At 39.8% G+C, this 17810-nt stretch overlaps 1 protein-coding gene across 5 annotated transcripts in view; it reads right to left on the bottom strand.

Annotated features, from left to right (window-relative positions):
- TPGS2 (tubulin polyglutamylase complex subunit 2) overlaps positions 1–17810 on the bottom strand; it is a 64277-nt gene that overhangs the window by 35728 nt on the left and 10739 nt on the right. For all 5 annotated transcript variants that reach the window (XM_086372722.1, XM_086372723.1, XM_086372720.1 and 2 more), the window contains exon 2: positions 9566–9645. Coding sequence is in view for 3 of the 5 variants with exons in the window: in XM_086372720.1 (XP_086228846.1) it covers positions 9566–9645 (80 nt within the window). In the remaining 2 variants the exon portion in view is untranslated. The remainder of the gene's footprint in view (positions 1–9565; positions 9646–17810) is intronic.

Here is a 17810-nt window from a genome sequence, read left to right as displayed (position 1 = left end):
AAAACTGACAGGTCAACAATTAAAGAAGAAATTTTTTAAAATACCTTGAAGCAAATGACAATGAAAAACTATACAAAATCTATGGGATGCAGCAAAAGCAGTTCTTAGAGGAAATTTCATATCAATACAGGACTTTAAGAAACAAGAAAAATCTCAAACAACCTAATCCACCACCTAAAAGAACTAGTTAAAGAAGAACAAACAAAACATAAAGTTGGCAGAAGGAAGGAAATAATAAATATCAGAGAGGAAATAGAGATTAAAAAACAATAGAAAAAAATCAATAGAAAGAGAACCAAAGAGCTGGTTCTCTGAAAGTTTAAACAAAACTGACAAATATCTGGCCAGGCTCACAAGAAGAAAAGAGAGAAGATTCAAATAGTCAAAATAAGAAATGATACATCAGAAAGACAAAAAAAAAACTATAAGAGAACAATTATATGTCAATTATATGAACACCATATGTCAACAAATTTGGCAACCTAGAAGAAATGGACAACTTTCTAGAAACACATAGCCCACCAAAACTGAATCAAGAGGAAATAGGTAATTTGAACAGACCAATCACTAGAAGTGAAATAGAATCTGTAATTAACAACAACAACAAAAAACTCCCTACAAGAAAGTCCAGGGCCAGATGGTTTCACGGGCGAATTTTACCAAACATGCGAGGAAGAACTTACACAGATAATTCTCAAACTGCCAAAAGATCGAAGAGGTAGGAACACTCCAAAGACATTCTAGGATGTCACCATCATCTGATACCAAAACCAGACAAAGGCAGTACAAAAAGAAGAGAAAATTATAAGCCAATATCTTTGATGAATATAAATGCAAAAATTCTCAACAAAATATTAGCAAACCAGATCCAGTAATACATAAAAAAGATCATATACCACAACAAAGCTGGGTTCATCCAAGGATTAAATCATACAAGGACGGTTCACCATACACAAATGAATCAATGTGATACACTACACAGCAAAAGGAAAGACAAAAACCACACAGTCATCTCAACAGATAAAAAAAAGCATTCAGTGAAACTAAATATCCAATTATGATAAAAATTCTTACCAAAGTGGGTACAGAGGGAATATATTTCAACATAATAAAGCTATTTACGACAAACCTACAGCTAGTACGATACTCAACAGTGAAAACCGGAAAGCATTCCCACTAAATTCAGGAAGAAGACAAGGATTCCTATTCTCACTACTTCTATTCAACACAGTATTGGAAGTCCTAGCCAGAGCAATCAGACAAGGAAAAGAATTAAAATTCAAACTGGTGCTTGCTAAGTCACTTCAGTCATGTCTGACTCTGTCCGACTCTATGGACTGTAGCCTGCCTGGCTCCTCTGTCCATGGGATTCTCCAGGCTAGAATACTGGAGTGGGTTGCCATGCCTTCCTCCAGGGAATCTTCCTGACCCAAGGATTGAACCTGCATCTCTCACATCTTGTGCTGGCAGGTGGGTTTTTACCACTACTGCCACCTGGGAAGCCCATTTCAAATTGGTAAGGGAGGGATAAAATTGTCATTATATGCAGATGGCATGATACTATATACAGAAAACCCTAAAGACCACACAAAACAAGACTGGAATTGATAAATTCAGCAAGGTAGCAGGACACAGGAATCAGTTGCATTTCTTTAAACAGACAATGAAATACCAGAGAAGGGAATGTAAACAGTCCCTTTGAAAGTCACATCCGAAAAAAAAAAAAAAAAAAAACTTAGGTATAACCTCATCAGGAAAGTGAAAGACTTATATGCTGAGAACTATAAAACATTAGTGAAGGAAACTGAAGATGATTCAAAAAACTGGAAAGCTATCCCATGCTCTTGGTTTAGAAGAATTAAAATGGTTAGAATGGCTATACTACCCAAGTGCAATCCACATATCCAATCTGATCGCTATCAAATTACCCAAAACATTTTATACAGAACAAGAACAAATAGTTCTAAAATTTATATGGAACCATAAAAGATTTAGAATTGCCAAAGCACTCCTAGGGAAAAAGAACAAAGCAGGAGGCATAACCTTTCTAGACTTCAGTTCAGTTCAGTCGCTCAGTCATGTCCAACTCTTTGCGACCCCATGAATCGCAGCACGCCAGGCCTCCCTGTCCATTACCAACTCCTGGAATTCACTCAAACTCATGTCCATCGAGTTGGTGATGCCATCTAGCCATCTCATCCTCTGTTGTCCCCTTCTCCTCCTGCCCCCAATCCCTCCCAGCATCAGAGTCTTTGCCAATGAGTCAACTCTTCACATGAGGTGGCCAAAGTATTGGAGTTTCAGCTTCAGCATCAGTCCTTCCAATGAATACCCAGGACTGATCTCCTTTAGGATGGACTGGTAGGACCTCCTTGCAGTCCAAGGGACTCTCAAGAGTCTTCTCCAACACCACAGTTCAAAAGCATCAATTCTTTGGTGCTCAGCTTTCTTCACAGTCCAACTCTCACATCCATACATGACCACTGGAAAAACCATAGCCTTGACTAGATGGACCTTTGTTGGCAAAGTAATGTCTCTGCTTTTGAACATGCTATCTAGGTTGGTCATAACTTTCCTTCCAAGGAGTAAGCGTCTTTTAATTTCATGGCTGCAATTACCATCTGCAGTGATTTTGGAGCCCAGAAAAATAAAGTCAGCTACTGTTTCCACTGTTTCTCCATCTATTTCCCATGAAGTGATGGGATTGGATGCCATGATCTTCATTTTCTGAATGTTGAGCTTTAAAGCCAAGTTTTTCACTCTCCTCTTTCACTTTCATCAAGAGGCTTTTGAGATCCTCTTCACTTTCTGCCATAAGGGTGGTGTCATCTGCATATCTGAGGTTATTGATATTTCTCCCAGCAACCTTGATTTCAGCTTGTGCTTTTTCCAGCCCAGCGTTTCTCATGATGTACTCTGCATATAAGTTAAACAAGCAGGGTGACAATATACAGCCTTGACGTACTCTTTTTCCTATTTGGAACCAGTCTGTTGTCCCATGTCCAGTTCTAACTGTTGCTTCCTGACCTGCACACAGGTTTCCCAAGAGGCAGATCAGGTGGTCTGGTATTCCCATCTCTTTCAGAATTTTCCAGTTTATTGTGATCCACACAGTCAAAGGCTTTGGCATAGTCAATAAAGCAGAAATAGATGTTTTTCTGGAACTCTCTTGCTTTGTCCATGATCCAACAGATGTTGGCAATTTGATCTCTGGTTCTTCTGCCTTTTCTAAAACCAGCTTGAACATGAGGAAGTTCACGGTTCACATATTGCTAAAGCCTGGCTTGGAGAATTTTGAGCATTACTTTACTCGCGTGTGAGATGAGTGCAATTGTGCGGTAGTTTGAGCATTCTTTGGCATTGCCTTTCTTTGGGATTGGAATGAAAACTGACCTTTTCCAGTCCTGTGGCCACTGCTGAGTTTTCCAAATTTGCTGGCATATTGAGTGCAGCACTTTCACAGCATCATATTTTAGGATTTGAAATAGCTCAACTGGAATTCCATCACCTCCACTAGCTTTGTTCATAGTGATGCTTTCTAAGGCCCAGTTGACTTCACATTCCAGGATGTCTGGCTCTAGGTGAGTGATCACACCATCGTGATTATCTGGGTCATGAAGATCTTTTTTGTAAAGTTCTTCTGTGTATTCTTGTCACGTCTTCTTAATATCTTCTGCTTGTTAGGTCCATACCATTTCTGTACTTTATCAAGCCCATCTTTGCATGAGGTGTTCCCTTGGTATCTCTAATTTTCTTGAAGAGATCTCTAGTCTTTCCCATTCTGTTGTTTTCCTCTATTTCTTTGCTTCAGACAATACTAAAAAGCTATAGTAATCAAAGCAGTGTGAGACTGGTATAAAAACAGACAGATATATGGATCAATGGAATAGAATAGAGAGCCTAGAATGAACCGCACACCTATAGATAATTAATCTTTGATAAAGGAGGCAAGAATATAAAATGGGGAAAGATAGTCTCTTCAGCAAGTGGTGTTGGAGAAGGGGAACAACCAGCTGCATGTAAATCTGTGAAGTTAGGAGACACCCTCAGATCATACACAAAAATAACTCAAAATGGGTTACTGACTTAAAACTATAAGACACGACATCACAAAACTCCTAGAAGAGAATATGGGCAAAACATTCTCTGACATAAATCATACCAATGTTTTCTGAGGTATCCCAAGGCAAAAATAAACAAATGAAACCTAATCAAAATTAAAGCTTTTGCATAGCAAAGAATACTATAAACAAAAGGAAAAGACATGTGTTCCCCAAGCATCCAGTATCGTGCATCGAACCTGGACTGGCGACTTGTTTCATACATGATAGTATACATGTTTCAATGCCATTCTCCCAAGTCTTCCCACCCTCTCCCTCTCCCACAGAGTCCAAAAGACTGTTCTATACATCAGTGTCTCTTTTGCTGTCTCGTATACAGGGTTATTGTTACCATCTTTCTAAATTCCATATATATGTGTTAGTATACAGTATTGGTGTTTTTCTTTCTGGCTTACTTCACTCTGTATAATAGGCTCCAGTTTCATCCATCTCATTAGAACTGATTCAAATGAATTCTTTTTAATGGCTGAGTAATACTCCATTGTGTATACGTACCACAGCTTTCTTTTTTTATTTTATTTTATTTTATTTATTTATTTATTTTTAATTTAATTTTATTTTTAAACTTTACATAATTGTATTAGTTTTGCCAAATATCAAAATGAATCCATCACAGGTATACATGTGCTCCCATCCTGAACCCTCCTCCCTCCTCCCTCCCCATACCATCCCTCTGGGTCGTCCCAGTGCACCAGCCCCAAGCATCCAGTATCGTGCATCGAACCTAGACTGGCATCTCATTTCATACATGATATTTTACATGTTTCAATGCCATTCTCCCAAATCTTCCCACCCTCTCCCTCTCCCACAGAGTCCATAAGACTGTTCCATACATTAGTGTCTCTTTTGCTGTCTCGTACACAGGGTTATTGTTATCATCTTTCTAAATTCCATATATATGCCTTAGTATACTGTATTGGTGTTTTTCCTTCTGGCTTACTTCACTCTGTATAATAGGCTCCAGTTTCATCCACCTCATTAGAACTGATTCAAATGAATTCTTCTTAATGGCTGAGTAATACTCCATTGTGTATATGTACCATAGCTTTCTTATCCATTCATCTGCTGATGGACATCTAGGTTGCTTCCATGTCCTGGCTATTATAAACAGTGCTGCGATGAACATTGGGGTACATGTGTCTCTTTCCCTTCTGGTTTCCTCAGTATGTATGCCCAGCAGTGGGATTGCTGGATCATAAGGCAGTTCTGTTTCCAGTTTTTTAAGGAATCTCCACACTGTTCTCCATAGTGGCTGTACTAGTTTGCATTCCCACCTACAGTGTAAGAGGGTTCCCTTTTCTCCACACCCTCTCCAGCATTTATTGCTTGTAGACTTTTGGATCACAGCCATTCTGACTGGCGTGAAATGGTACCTCATAGTGGTTTTGATTTGCATTTCTCTGATAATGAGTGATGTTGAGCATCTTTTCATGTGTTTGTTAGCCATCTGTATGTCTTCTTTGGAGAAATGTCTATTTAATTCTTTGGCCCATTTTTTGATTGGGTCATTTATTTTTCTGGAATTGAGCTGTAGGAGTTGCTTGTATATTTTTGAGATTAGTTGTTTGTCAGTTGCTTCATTTGCTATTATTTTCTCCCATTCTGAAGGCTGTCTTTTCACCTTGCTAATAGTTTCCTTTGTTGTGCAGAAGCTTTTAAGTTTAATTAGGTCCCATTTGTTTATTTTTGCTTTTATTTCCAATATTCTGTGAGGTGGATCATAGAGGATCCTGCTGTGATGTATGTCGGAGAGTGTTTTGCCTATGTTCTCCTCTAGGAGTTTTTTAATTTCTGGTCTTACGTTTAGATCTTTAACCCATTTTGAGTTTATTTTTGTGTATGATGTTAGAAAGTGTTCTAGTTTCATTCTTTTACAAGTGGTTGACCAGTTTTCCCAGCACCACTTGTTAAGGAGATTGTCTTTAATCCATTGTATATTCTTGCCTCCTTTGTCAAAGATAGGGTGTCCATATGTGCGTGGATTAATCTCTGGGCTTTCTGTTTTGTTCCATTGATCTATATTTCTGTCTTTGTGCCAGTACCATACTGTCTTGATGACTGTGGCTTTGTAGTAGAGCCTGAAGTCAGGTAGGTTGATTCCTCCACTTCCATTCTTCTTTCTCAAGATAGCTTTGGCTAATCGAGGTTTTTTGTATTTCCATACAAATTGTGAAATTATTTGTTCTAGCTCTGTGAAGAATACCATTGGTAGCTTGATAGGGATTGCATTGAATCTATAAATTGCTTTGGGTAGTATACTCATTTTCATTATATTGATTCTTCCAATCCATGAACATGGTATATTTCTCCATCTATTAGTATCCTCTTTGATTTCTTTCACCAGTGTTTTATAGTTTTCTATATATAGGTCTTTAGTTTCTTTAGGTAGATATATTCCTAAGTATTTTATTCTTTCCATTGCAATGGTGAATGGAATTGTTTCCTTAATTTCTCTTTCTGTTTTCTCATTATTAGTGTATAGGAATGTAAGGGATTTCTGTGTGTTGATTTTATATCCTGCAACTTTACTATAATCATTGATTAGTTCTAGTAATTTTCTGGTGGAGTCTTTAGGGTTTTCTATGTAGAGGATCATGTCATCTGCAAATAGTGAGAGTTTTACTTCTTCTTTTCCAATTTGGATTCCTTTTATTTCTTTTTCTGCTCTGATTGCTGTGGCCCAAACTTCCAGAACTATGTTGAATAGTAATGGTGAAAGTGGGCACCCTTGTCTTGTTCCTGACTTTAGAGGAAATGCTTTCAATTTTTCACCATTGAGGATAATGTTTGCTGTGGGTTTGTCATATATAGCTTTTATTATGTTGAGGTATGTTCCTTCTATTCCTGCTTTCTGGAGAGTTTTTATCATAAATAGATGTTGAATTTTGTCAAAGGCTTTCTCTGCATCTATTGAGATAATCATATGGTTTTTATTTTTCAATTTGTTAATGTGGTGTATTACATGTATACCTGTGGTGGATTCATTTCAATATTTGGCAAAACCAATACAATATTGTAAAGTTTAAAAATAAAATAAAATTAAAAAAAAAAAAAGGAAAAGACAACTTAGGTACAAACTGGGAGCAAATATTTGCAAATGCTGCGACTAACAAGGGCTTAATTTCCAAAGTATACAAAGAGCTCACACTACTCAATAACTACAACGACAATAAAAAACCCAGGGACTTCCGTGGTGGTCCGGGAGTTAAGAATCTGCCTGCCAATGCACAGGACATAGGTTCAACCCTTGGTCTGGGAAGATTCCACATGCCTCAGAGCTACTGGGCCTGTGAACCACAACTACTGAGCCTGTATGCTGCAATTACTGCAAAACTTCCCCCAACTCAATATGTCTGAAGAAAATGTTCTATTGGCTATCTCAGTTGGTTAAAAATCTATTTCTCTCGTGCATATCCTTTAATTCTTCCAGTCTGCTGATGGCTATTTATCCAGCTCTACAACTGTATTCTCCTCAATATCAGTCTAAGCTAAGTGGGAACCCCCAAAAGTTGCATTTTCCAGGAGGCAGATTAGTTCCCAGTGTCACTAGATATAAAAAGCAGTCATGGAAGGCATGCTACAAATGAATAAACCATGATATCATAGGTAAAACTGGAACAAATGCACCAAGTCATCTTAGAGAATTCTGGGAAATATCCAGTATAAGACACAGGAAGACAATGCCTCAAAAACTACCTCAATAAATAAGTGACATAATGACACAGCTTTAATGGTGTTCCACCCCAGAAAATGCATTCCTGTCCTCTCATCCTCCCATCCTGACCTATGAACCTGGGTTTCTAAGCTAGGAATCTCCTCTTCAGCAGACAGAAAAACTTAAGTTCTCATTCTTACAGAGTCCCAAGGCAGTTTTCCCTAAAGGCCTGACTCAAACCTTTTAAGAATAAGAAGGGATGTAATCCACAAAGTCTACAGGCCTGGCTGGCAGAGCCACAGCTGTGCCAGCACAATCAGCTAGTAAGAGCTTAACAGTAGACGTTGCTCTGGAATTTCATTTTCTCTTAGGTAATGTGAGTAAAAATGGGAGTGGAAGCTGAGTGAGTCCATGCTAAGAGCTGAGGTGCTGCTGAGCAGAGGTCATGGAGAGAAACCTTAATAGCAACTACTGATATGCCAGTGAAGCCACTGCTCAGCCCTGGGAGGGTGGGAGCTCTTCGCAGGGACTGACCATGCCCACATTCCTGGGGGCTGCTTGGCTGGCGAGGGCAAGGCTGACATAGTGTTGCCTTCCGTAGGAGGGGTAGTCTGGTAGAGCAGAAAGGGCATGTGCTTAGAGGCAGACAATATAGGCTCTGCTACTTGGTAGCTATGTGGCCCAGGACAAATTCTTTGACCTCTCTGACCCTCAGATTTTTCATTTATAACACAGAGATATGGACACTGATCTTGCCAGGGTTATTATGAGGATTAAATGAAATAATTTACCTGATATGGCAGCAGCACTCACTCAGTGACAAGGTGACCTTGTGCTCCCTAGTCAGATCCATTTGCTGCTTGCTACTCAGCCACAGTTATTTTCCAAAACAGAAATATGACTTCTCTATTTAAAACATTTCAGTGGCTTCCCTTGGTAAATGTAAAGAACAAAATCCTAATGATCTGAGAAGCCCTGCATGTCCTGGTCCTTGTCTATCTCTCTCCCTCATTCTCCTGTGCTCTAGCCACATGGACCCTCTTTATGCTCTCAAAAATGTAATCCTTCCTATCTTGAAGCCTTCACACAGGCTCAAAGCATCTTCTTCACATATCTCATCTATCTGGTTAAAAACTTCTCATAACTTCTTTGGGAAAAATATTCTGCAACCTCCAGACTAGGTCAGGCCTCCTGACAATGCTCCCTTAACCTTTATTTCACAGAGCTTGATCTGCTTTGTAATTATACTTGGGATGACTTATACTATGTCTCAGACAAGATCAAGAGGTAGGAAACTGTGTTCTTTATTGATTACCCTTGAATCTCTAGGACTCAACATCAAGCACAATGCCTGGCCCATTTTAGGAGGTTAAATCTTTTACTGAATAAATGAATGAATGAAAGTTTAGAGGAGGGTTGGAAAGCATTCGCTATTAATCTGGTTAGTACTTCTCTGCAACACTTAACCACGTTCTGCCCAGCATACTTATGAATATTTAATTCCTTCTTTCCTTGCTGGATTTTCAGCTTTGCCGTGTATATATACAACTTCAAATGTTCCACTGCCTCTTTAAGACAGGCTCAGAGGAGATGCTCTGTGTTGGGGAGATGGTATGGAATGCAAGGGAGCGTTAAAAGCCCTGAACAGAAACAGAGAGAAAGATGAACTCTAACTTGAAGGCTGTGGCCTGAGATAAGAAAAAGTTTCCTGTCCAGTCTTTCCTTCTCAGGGACATTTAAGTTGACCACTCTTTGTTGGGAGGTGAGGATTCAACAGATTGACACTTACCTGTTCCCATGAAGAAATCATATGACGTTCAGCAGGTGGCTTTTCTATGATGGTCACCTCTGTCACACCTGGGGATGATTCTGGAAGAGGAAGCAGAGAGTAGAGTAGTTGGTCCATTCTCACATATTTCTCCCAGAAAGGTTGATGAACTGTTGAAGTCTGCTCTAGGAATACCAGATCCCTCTAAGGAGCATTTGTTACCCCTGTAATAAAAGCAGCTGGTCCCTCAAAAGCAGTCAGTCCCATAAGCTAAGACCATGTAGTCTTCTAGTGATAATTATGCCAGTATCCTTTCCACATAGCAAAGTTTTCCTCAGGTTTTCAGAAGAGTCAAATCTTGGGATGCAGCAACAGCCCGATACACTAGCTGAGAAATCGGGACTCCACCGTCCTAGTCATGCTTTGTGCATTCACCAGCTGTGTGACCTCAGATGAGTGTTCACTTCCTTCTGCATTCAGTAAGACAAGAATTACAGTAATAGTTTCCTCAATAAGTGAAGCAAAAACAGGAATGAAGAAACAGAAGAGGAAACGGAAATGAAGATACTTTGGAAAAGTGAAAAGTACCATATACACAATTTTTCTTCTGCCTTCTGTTCAAGGTTCTTTCTAATGTGTTGGGAAGCACGGTACTGTGGTAGAAAACCAGTGAGCTTCAAGCCATTTGACCTGGAGTGAGTCCTTGCTATGCCCCTGACTGGTTAGGATGGAAGACACTGTTTTATCCCTTTAAGGGTAGTCTCATTTGGCACTGCTCACCAAAACTAAGACAGTAGATAATAAATGCCATTATTCAACTTTACAGCAAGGACACCGAGGTTGAGAGGTTAAACCACAAAGCCAATCCTCTGACTCCAAGTATGGGTCTAGTTGAAAAATGAAGAATATGTTCAAAAGTCATTACATGCCCCCTGGCATAGCCCATTAAAGCAATTATCCTACACAAATGCAGAGTCTAGCTTTACTTAGTCTTGGCAACCCACTACTCCACCTGCAGTTAAGACCGAAGAATACAGAATTCTTGGCCCACAACACAGCTGGTTACATAGGGATGTCATCTGACTATACTCACAGTGCAATCTAATGCCTAGGGCTACAAGAGGACAAACACATAATGTAAGTACCTAACATTAAGTTTTGCTGAGGCATCCATTTCAAATACATCCATCTTGAATAAACAAATTGCCAGTTGTATGATACAGATACTAACTAAACAACTAGATGAGGAATGAGGCCACCCCCAACTCACAAAGTTCCCCTTTTAGAAAGCCCTGGGTAACCTGGATAACTGACTACTTGAATGAGCCACCTTTTCCTTTCAGATGTCCTAATTCCCCCTCTTAAGTTTTAAGTCCACCAATAAAGTGTAAACCTGCAAAACCCTAGACACACAATTCTGGGGCTCTAATAAAAGCAAAGACCCAGGTCTGCTCACTCACTCCCAGCTATCTGGCTGTGTGGCTGTGGGCATACCATGTACCCTCCAGAACCTGTGTATAATAAAAAAGTGTTTTTTCAAGGTTCCCCGATGGTTGCTGCTGAGGTATATCTTCAGTCATAACAAAAGCCACAATGTTTGGTCCAACCACAACATCAGCTTCAATGTGGGAAATCTCTGTGGGGCTCATCCAAGTAGTATAGGCCTAGGTAAGTGCCTCAGGTATTCCTAGCCAACAGCAACACTATCAGTAAGTAGGCTGAGAGAGACACAAACACACCATTCTTCAGCTTGTAACAGACCTGTGTGGAAGGGCTACAGGCTCAGACAGAACTGCTGTAATGTAGCACAGATGACAACATATCATTTTTAGTCTTTGTAGATCTCCAGGATAGGACAACTGTTCAACATGCTGACTTTAAAAACTTTCATATAACAAGTTGCTTAGGAAGTGCCCACTGCAGAGAGTCTGCTATCCAATACTTCAGCACTGATAAGGAGGAAATACTGGGGGTGAAGAAGACAGGGCCACACAGTAAATTCCATTTGTATAATGCTGTATTTCTGGGGACTGATATGAGTTATCTCACTGACTCAACAATCATGTGGAGCAGGCATCATTATTTTAAAGATAAGGAAACAGGTTCAGATATATTACATTAATTATTTCACAGAACTAAATCTCTGACCACAGGTGCAGGTACCAAGCCTACTGTTTTCTCTTAGTAGTTAATTCCAACATGAGGGAAAGTTTTCTTCACACCACCAAGTAATTCTCAGACACCAGCTGAGTGTTCTACAATTCAACTCAATCCTGACTCTACCAGGAGAAAGCCTCAGATCCCACAAGAGCTCATTTCCACAAGCCTGCCCTTACTTCGGATGCTAACTGCAGGTCCAGGTTGTTATCTGTGCTTCTGACGGACTGGCTATAAATTAGGAGTTCCTATGATCCTTCCCTTGGGTTTGATGAGTTTGATACAGGGGCTCACAGAATTCAGGAAACCCATTTACTCACTGGAATACTGGTTTATTTTAAAGGATATTACAGATCAACAGGGAGATAAGATGTGTAGGGCTGGGTCCTGAACAAAGGGGCTTCTGTCCTTGCTGAGTTTGGGGCCTGGCACAGTGGCATGAGGAAGCGTCTGGTTAACCAGACTGGAAACTCCCTGCACTCTTTTGGTTTTTTATGGAGGCTTCATTGCACAGGCATGCTTGACTAAATAACTGGCCATTGGCAAATGACTCAACCTCCAGACTCTCTCCCCTCCATGTAAATCAGGTGGAGGAGTGAAAGTTCCAACCCGTTAATCCTGGTTGGTTCCCTTGGGAACTGGACCCATCTTTAGGTTACCCAAGGGCTTTCCAGTCACCTCATTAACAAAAGGCACCTTCTTTTATCACTTAGGAAATTTCAGGGGTTTTAGGAACTCTGTGCCTGAAATAGTGACAAAGTCTAAATATATATTTATTATAAATCATCATAACAGGGATAACCAAAAAATCATGAGTATATTTAGAAATAATAGCAATAACAAGTTGTGTATGGTTTATTATTAATGTGACATGAGAAGTAGTATCTGACTCAGTTCAGATGCTCAGTTGTGTCTGACTCTTTGCTTTCCTGTCCATCACCAACTTCTGGAGCTTGCTCAAACTCATGTTCATTGAGTCGGTGATGCCATCCAACCATCTCATCCTCTGTCATTCCCTTCTCCTCCTGCCTTCATTCTTTCCAAGCATCAGGGTCTTTTCCAATGAGTCAGTTCCTTGCATCAGGTGGCCAAAGTATTGCAGCTTCAGCTTCAGCATCAGTCCTACCAGTGAATATTCAGGAATGATTTCCTTTAGGATTGACTGGTTTGATCTCCTTGCTGTCCAAGGGACTCTCAAGAGTCTTATCCAGTCTTATCCAACACCATTGTTCAAAAGCATCAATTCTTCAGCACTCAGCTTTCTTTTTGGTCCAACTCTCACATCCACATATGACTACTGGAAAAACCACAGCTTTGACTATACACACCTTTGTCAGTAAAGTAATGTCTCTGCTATTTAATATGCTGTCTAGGTTTGTCATAGCTTTTCTTCCAAGGAACAAGCGTCTTTTAATTTCAAGGCTGCAGTCACCATCTGCAGTGATTTTGGAGCCCAGGAAAATAAAGTCTGTCACTGTTTCCCCATCTATTTGTCATGAAGTGATGGGACTAGATGCCATGATTTTAGTTTTTTGAATGTTGAGTTTTAATCTAGCTTTTTCACTCTCCTCTTTCACTTTCATCAAGAGGCATTTTAGTTCCTCTCTGCTTTCTGCCATAAGGGTGGTGTCATCTGCAGAGCCCCCAAGATGATAGCTAACAGTGAATGATGCTGGATTTGTGATCTCCAAAGAAGATTTAGCTTCAGGGATCAGGTACCAGGCTTGATCACTCAAAGCTTTTGTGTGGCAGAAGTTTTATTATATAGTGAAAAAGGACAGAAAAAGCTTCTGACATAGACATCAGAAGGGGGAGAGAGGGGTTCACTTGCTACTCTTATCAAGGCCTTATATACTTTTATCAGAACCATTCCCACAACATACATTTTAAATGAACAAGATTAGAACTAACAATAGAAAGGTCTTACCAGATCCACTCTCACAACATACATCTTAAGGTAAGATTAGTCAGAAGGTTCTTGTTAAGAAGAAGAAAAATGTCCTTGAGCAAGATGCAGTTATTATATAATCATTCAGTTCAGTTCAGTTCAGTCGCTCAGTCGTGTCCGACTCTTTGCGACCCCATGAATCGCAGCACGCCAGGCCTCCCTGTCCATCACCATCTCCCGGAATTCACTCAAACTCACACCCATTGAGTCGGTGATGCCATCCAGCCATCTCATCCTCTGTCGTCCCCTTCTCCTCCTGCCCCCAATCCCTCCCAGCATCAGGGTCTTTTCCAATGAGTCAACTCTTTGCATGAGGTGGCCAAAGTACTGGAGTTTCAGTTTTAGCATCATTTCTTCCAAGGAACACCCAGGGCTGATCTCCTTTAGAATGGACTGGTTGGATCTCCTTGCAGTCCGAGGGACTCTCAAGAGTCTTCTCCAACACCACAGTTCACAAGCATCAACTCTTCAGTGCTCAGCTTTCTTCACAGTCCAACTCTCACATCCATACATGACTACTGGAAAAACCATAGCCTTGACTAGATGGACCTTTGTTGGCAAAGTAATGTCTCTGCTTTTTAATATGCTATCTAGGTTACCCCTTATCAAACTGTGCAGTTGGGGCAAATTCTAAACAGAAGATACAAAGAGTCCAAAAAAACTCAATTGCCACTTTTGAAGTAGTTTGTTGTTTGGTTACTGTGTCTGAGTCTCCAAGTTGCTAAGGTGCATTGGACTCTTCCGGGGCCCCATGGACTTTAGACCTCCACAGAGAGTGTGCAACCAGCACTGAGATCTAAACAGCAAAGTGGTGCAGCCTGGTGAGTACTCCACTCACCCTCCCCAACAAGAACTCTACAAAGCAGCCCCACCCCTGGCTGAGTTATACTCTAGAGTGTGAGCTGGCTTCTTTCCATTCTTTGATCAAATAAAACTTGCCTTTGCTTCTGACCAAACTTGGTCTCATCCTACTGGCTCTAATGATACTGGGCAGGAAGACCCTTTTTGGTGCCCAACGCAAAAGGGTTGGTAACAACAAAAGGCTGATTGTTTTGCCTACATGAGTGGCCCCCAATAAAACCCCTAGAATTTGGGTCTTAGGCCAGCTTCCCTGGGCAGAAACACTGCACACATATTGTAGCATTTCACCACTTGAGGAAGGAGTGTACTCTATGTGACCACTCACCTGTGGGAAAACTTCAGAAGCTGATACACGGCTTCCTCTGGATACCACCTGATATGTTAAAGGTCAGATTTCCAGGGTCCAACTGATTGATATAATAAACTATAGCTGGGAGTCCTGTCTGAGTCTTGTGAGTTCTTCTAATGAATCACTGAGACTTGTGGACAGTTGTGAGACACCAGAAACATGTATCTATCTCTTCATTTTAAATACGTTTTAATTTTTTTGCTTTAGTTGTTTTGGGAAATAGCAAATAGTTGGGTTTTGTGAGCCAGATTTAAAATCTTTTTCTATTACTAGGTGATTTAAGCTCATTCATATTTATTGTTACGAGGGTTATGTTTGGTCTCAGCCTTATCATTATATTTTGTAATTACATGTATCATATTACAATTGTTATGTTTCTTTTTGAAATGTGTATCGTTTGCTCTTTTCTTTAAAATATTTGGGGGAATGGACTGCTTTCTATTGCTTCATGAGAAACTACCACAAATTAGCAACTTTAAACAGCACCCAGGTCACAGTTCTGTATCTTGTAAATCTGGCACAGCATGACTGGTTTCTCTGCTGAGGCTGAAATAATTGATCTATATTTCTATACATCCAGGCAAACCGACTGCTCAAGTGTCAGCTGATCTATTCCCATTGGGTGCTCCAGGTCATCTTCCATTCCTGTTACTGGCAGAACTCAACTCCTTGTGGTGGTAGGAATGAAGTCTTCAGTCCTTGCCTGCTGTCAGCTGGGGGCACTTTCAGCGGCCATTATGATATACTTTATCATGTGTTCTTATCCATCTTCAAGCCAACAACAGCATAACAAATCTTTTCCATGCTTCAAATCTCTTTGACTTCCTCTTCTGTTAACAGCTTGTTGTAAAGTGCTCATGTAGTTAAGGATAATCTCCCTTTTTGCCAATTCACACAACAAATCACAGGTGTTATACTTCAGGAAATCTTGGAGGGCCATTTTTTGGGATTCCTTTTTATTAAAAAAAAAAAAAAGCCTTATTGAGATATAATTCCACACCATAAAGTGTTCACCCCACTGAAATGTATACTTCAGTGATTTTTAGTATATTCACAGAGTTGTAAATCCTTTCATGAAAAAGTAACCTTGTACCATTTTCCATTCCCCACTCCCAGCATTCTGGCAATTTACTTTACATCTGTACATATAGATCATATAAGTGAAATCATAAAACACATGGCCTTTGTAACTCTCCTTTCAATTAGTTTTCAAGGTTAATCTATATTGTAGCATGGATCAATACTGTATTTCATTTGCCAACATTTCCTATTGTGTGGACATACCACATTTTTCAATCCATTCATCAGCTGATGGACATATGGACTGTTTGTACTTTATTATAAATAATGCTTTTAAGAATATTTGTGTACATGTTTTTGCATGTAAGTGTTTTCATTTCTCTTGGGTATATATCCAGAAGTGAAATTGCTGGGTCATAGGGAACAATGTTTAGCTTTATGAGGAAGTGCCAAACTGCTTTCCAAAGTGGCAGTGCCATTTTGCATTCCCACCTGTAGTGAGTGAATATTCCAGTTTCTCCAATTCCTTGCCAAGACTTACGTTTATTTATTTAGTTTTTAAGCAGGCATCCTAGAGGGTGTGAAGTGGTATCTGGATTGGATTATTTGATGTTTTTGTAGAGTCATATGAGTTCTTGATAGATTTCACCCATAAATCCCTTTTCACATATGTGATTTGCAGTCTCTCCTTTTCTGTGGAGTCTTTTCACTTTCTTGATGGTATCTTTAAAAGCACAAGCATTTTTAATATTGATGAAGTATGATTTAGCTATTTTTTTCTTCTGTTTCTTGTACTTTTGGTGTTAGATCTAAGAATCTACTGCCTAATCCAAAGTCATTAAAAAACCAATTTAAGGCCTATGTTTTAGCACATACATTTATATCTAAGATCCATTTTGAGTTAATTTTTGTATCTGAATTGAGGTTGGGGTCCAATTTCACTCTTTTGCATGTGGCTATCCAGTTGCCACAAAATATGTTGAAAAGACTTTTCCCCTCATTATTTAGATATCTCTGTTGAAAATCGCTGGGCCATAAATGTGATGGTTTAGTTCAGGAGTCTGAATCCTATTCCACTGATCTATACTTCTATCTTTATAGCACCGCCCCAGTGAAAACTACTGTAGATTTGAAGCAAATTTATTGTACTTATACATAAAAATCTGCGATATTAACTATTTTAAAGTGTACAGTTAAGTACACTTGACATTGTTGTATAATTATCACCACTATTCATCTGCAGAACATTTTCATTATTCCAAGTGTAGTGAACTTTCAAATGGAGAAGTTTAAGTCCTCTAAATTTTGTACTTCTTTTCCAACTTTGTTTTGGCTATTCTGGGTCTCCATTTTCATATTAATTTTAGGACTGGGTTATTTGTCAGTATCTGAGAGAGAAGCAGTTGACGTTTTGGGGATTGTAAATTTAGTCAATTTTCAGAGTATAGGATTCTAATAATATTAAGACTTCCAAACCATAAACATGTCTTCCAGTTTGTTTAGATGTTTTTTAATTTCTTTACATAGTGTGTTGTAGTATAAGTCATGCACTTATGTAATTTATTCACTTATGCCTTCAGTTCAGTTCAGTTCAGTCGCTCAGCTGTGCCCAACTCTTTGCGACCCCATGAATTGCACTATGCCAGCCCTCGTTGTCCATCACCAACTCCTGGAGTTCACTCAAACTCATGTCCATCGCGTTGGTGATGCCATCCAGCCATCTCATCCTCTGTCGTTCCCTTCTCCTCCTGCCCCCAATCCCTCCCAGCATCACAGTCTTTTCCAATGAGTCAACTCTTTGCATCAGGTGGCCAAAGTATTGGAGTTTGAGCTTTAGCATCAGTCCTTCCAAAAACACCCAGGACTGATCTCCTTTAGAATGGACTGGTTGGATCTCCTTGCAGTTCAAGGGACTCACTCTCAAGAGTCTT

This window comes from Bos grunniens, chromosome 24 (genome assembly GCF_055505025.1).
Source record: "Bos grunniens cultivar Pamir isolate PY7600 chromosome 24, Bosgru_T2T1.0, whole genome shotgun sequence".
Taxonomy (NCBI): Eukaryota; Metazoa; Chordata; class Mammalia; order Artiodactyla; family Bovidae; genus Bos; species Bos grunniens.
The sequence above is the reverse complement of the archived record's forward strand: the minus strand, read 5'-3'. Positions and strand labels throughout refer to the sequence as shown.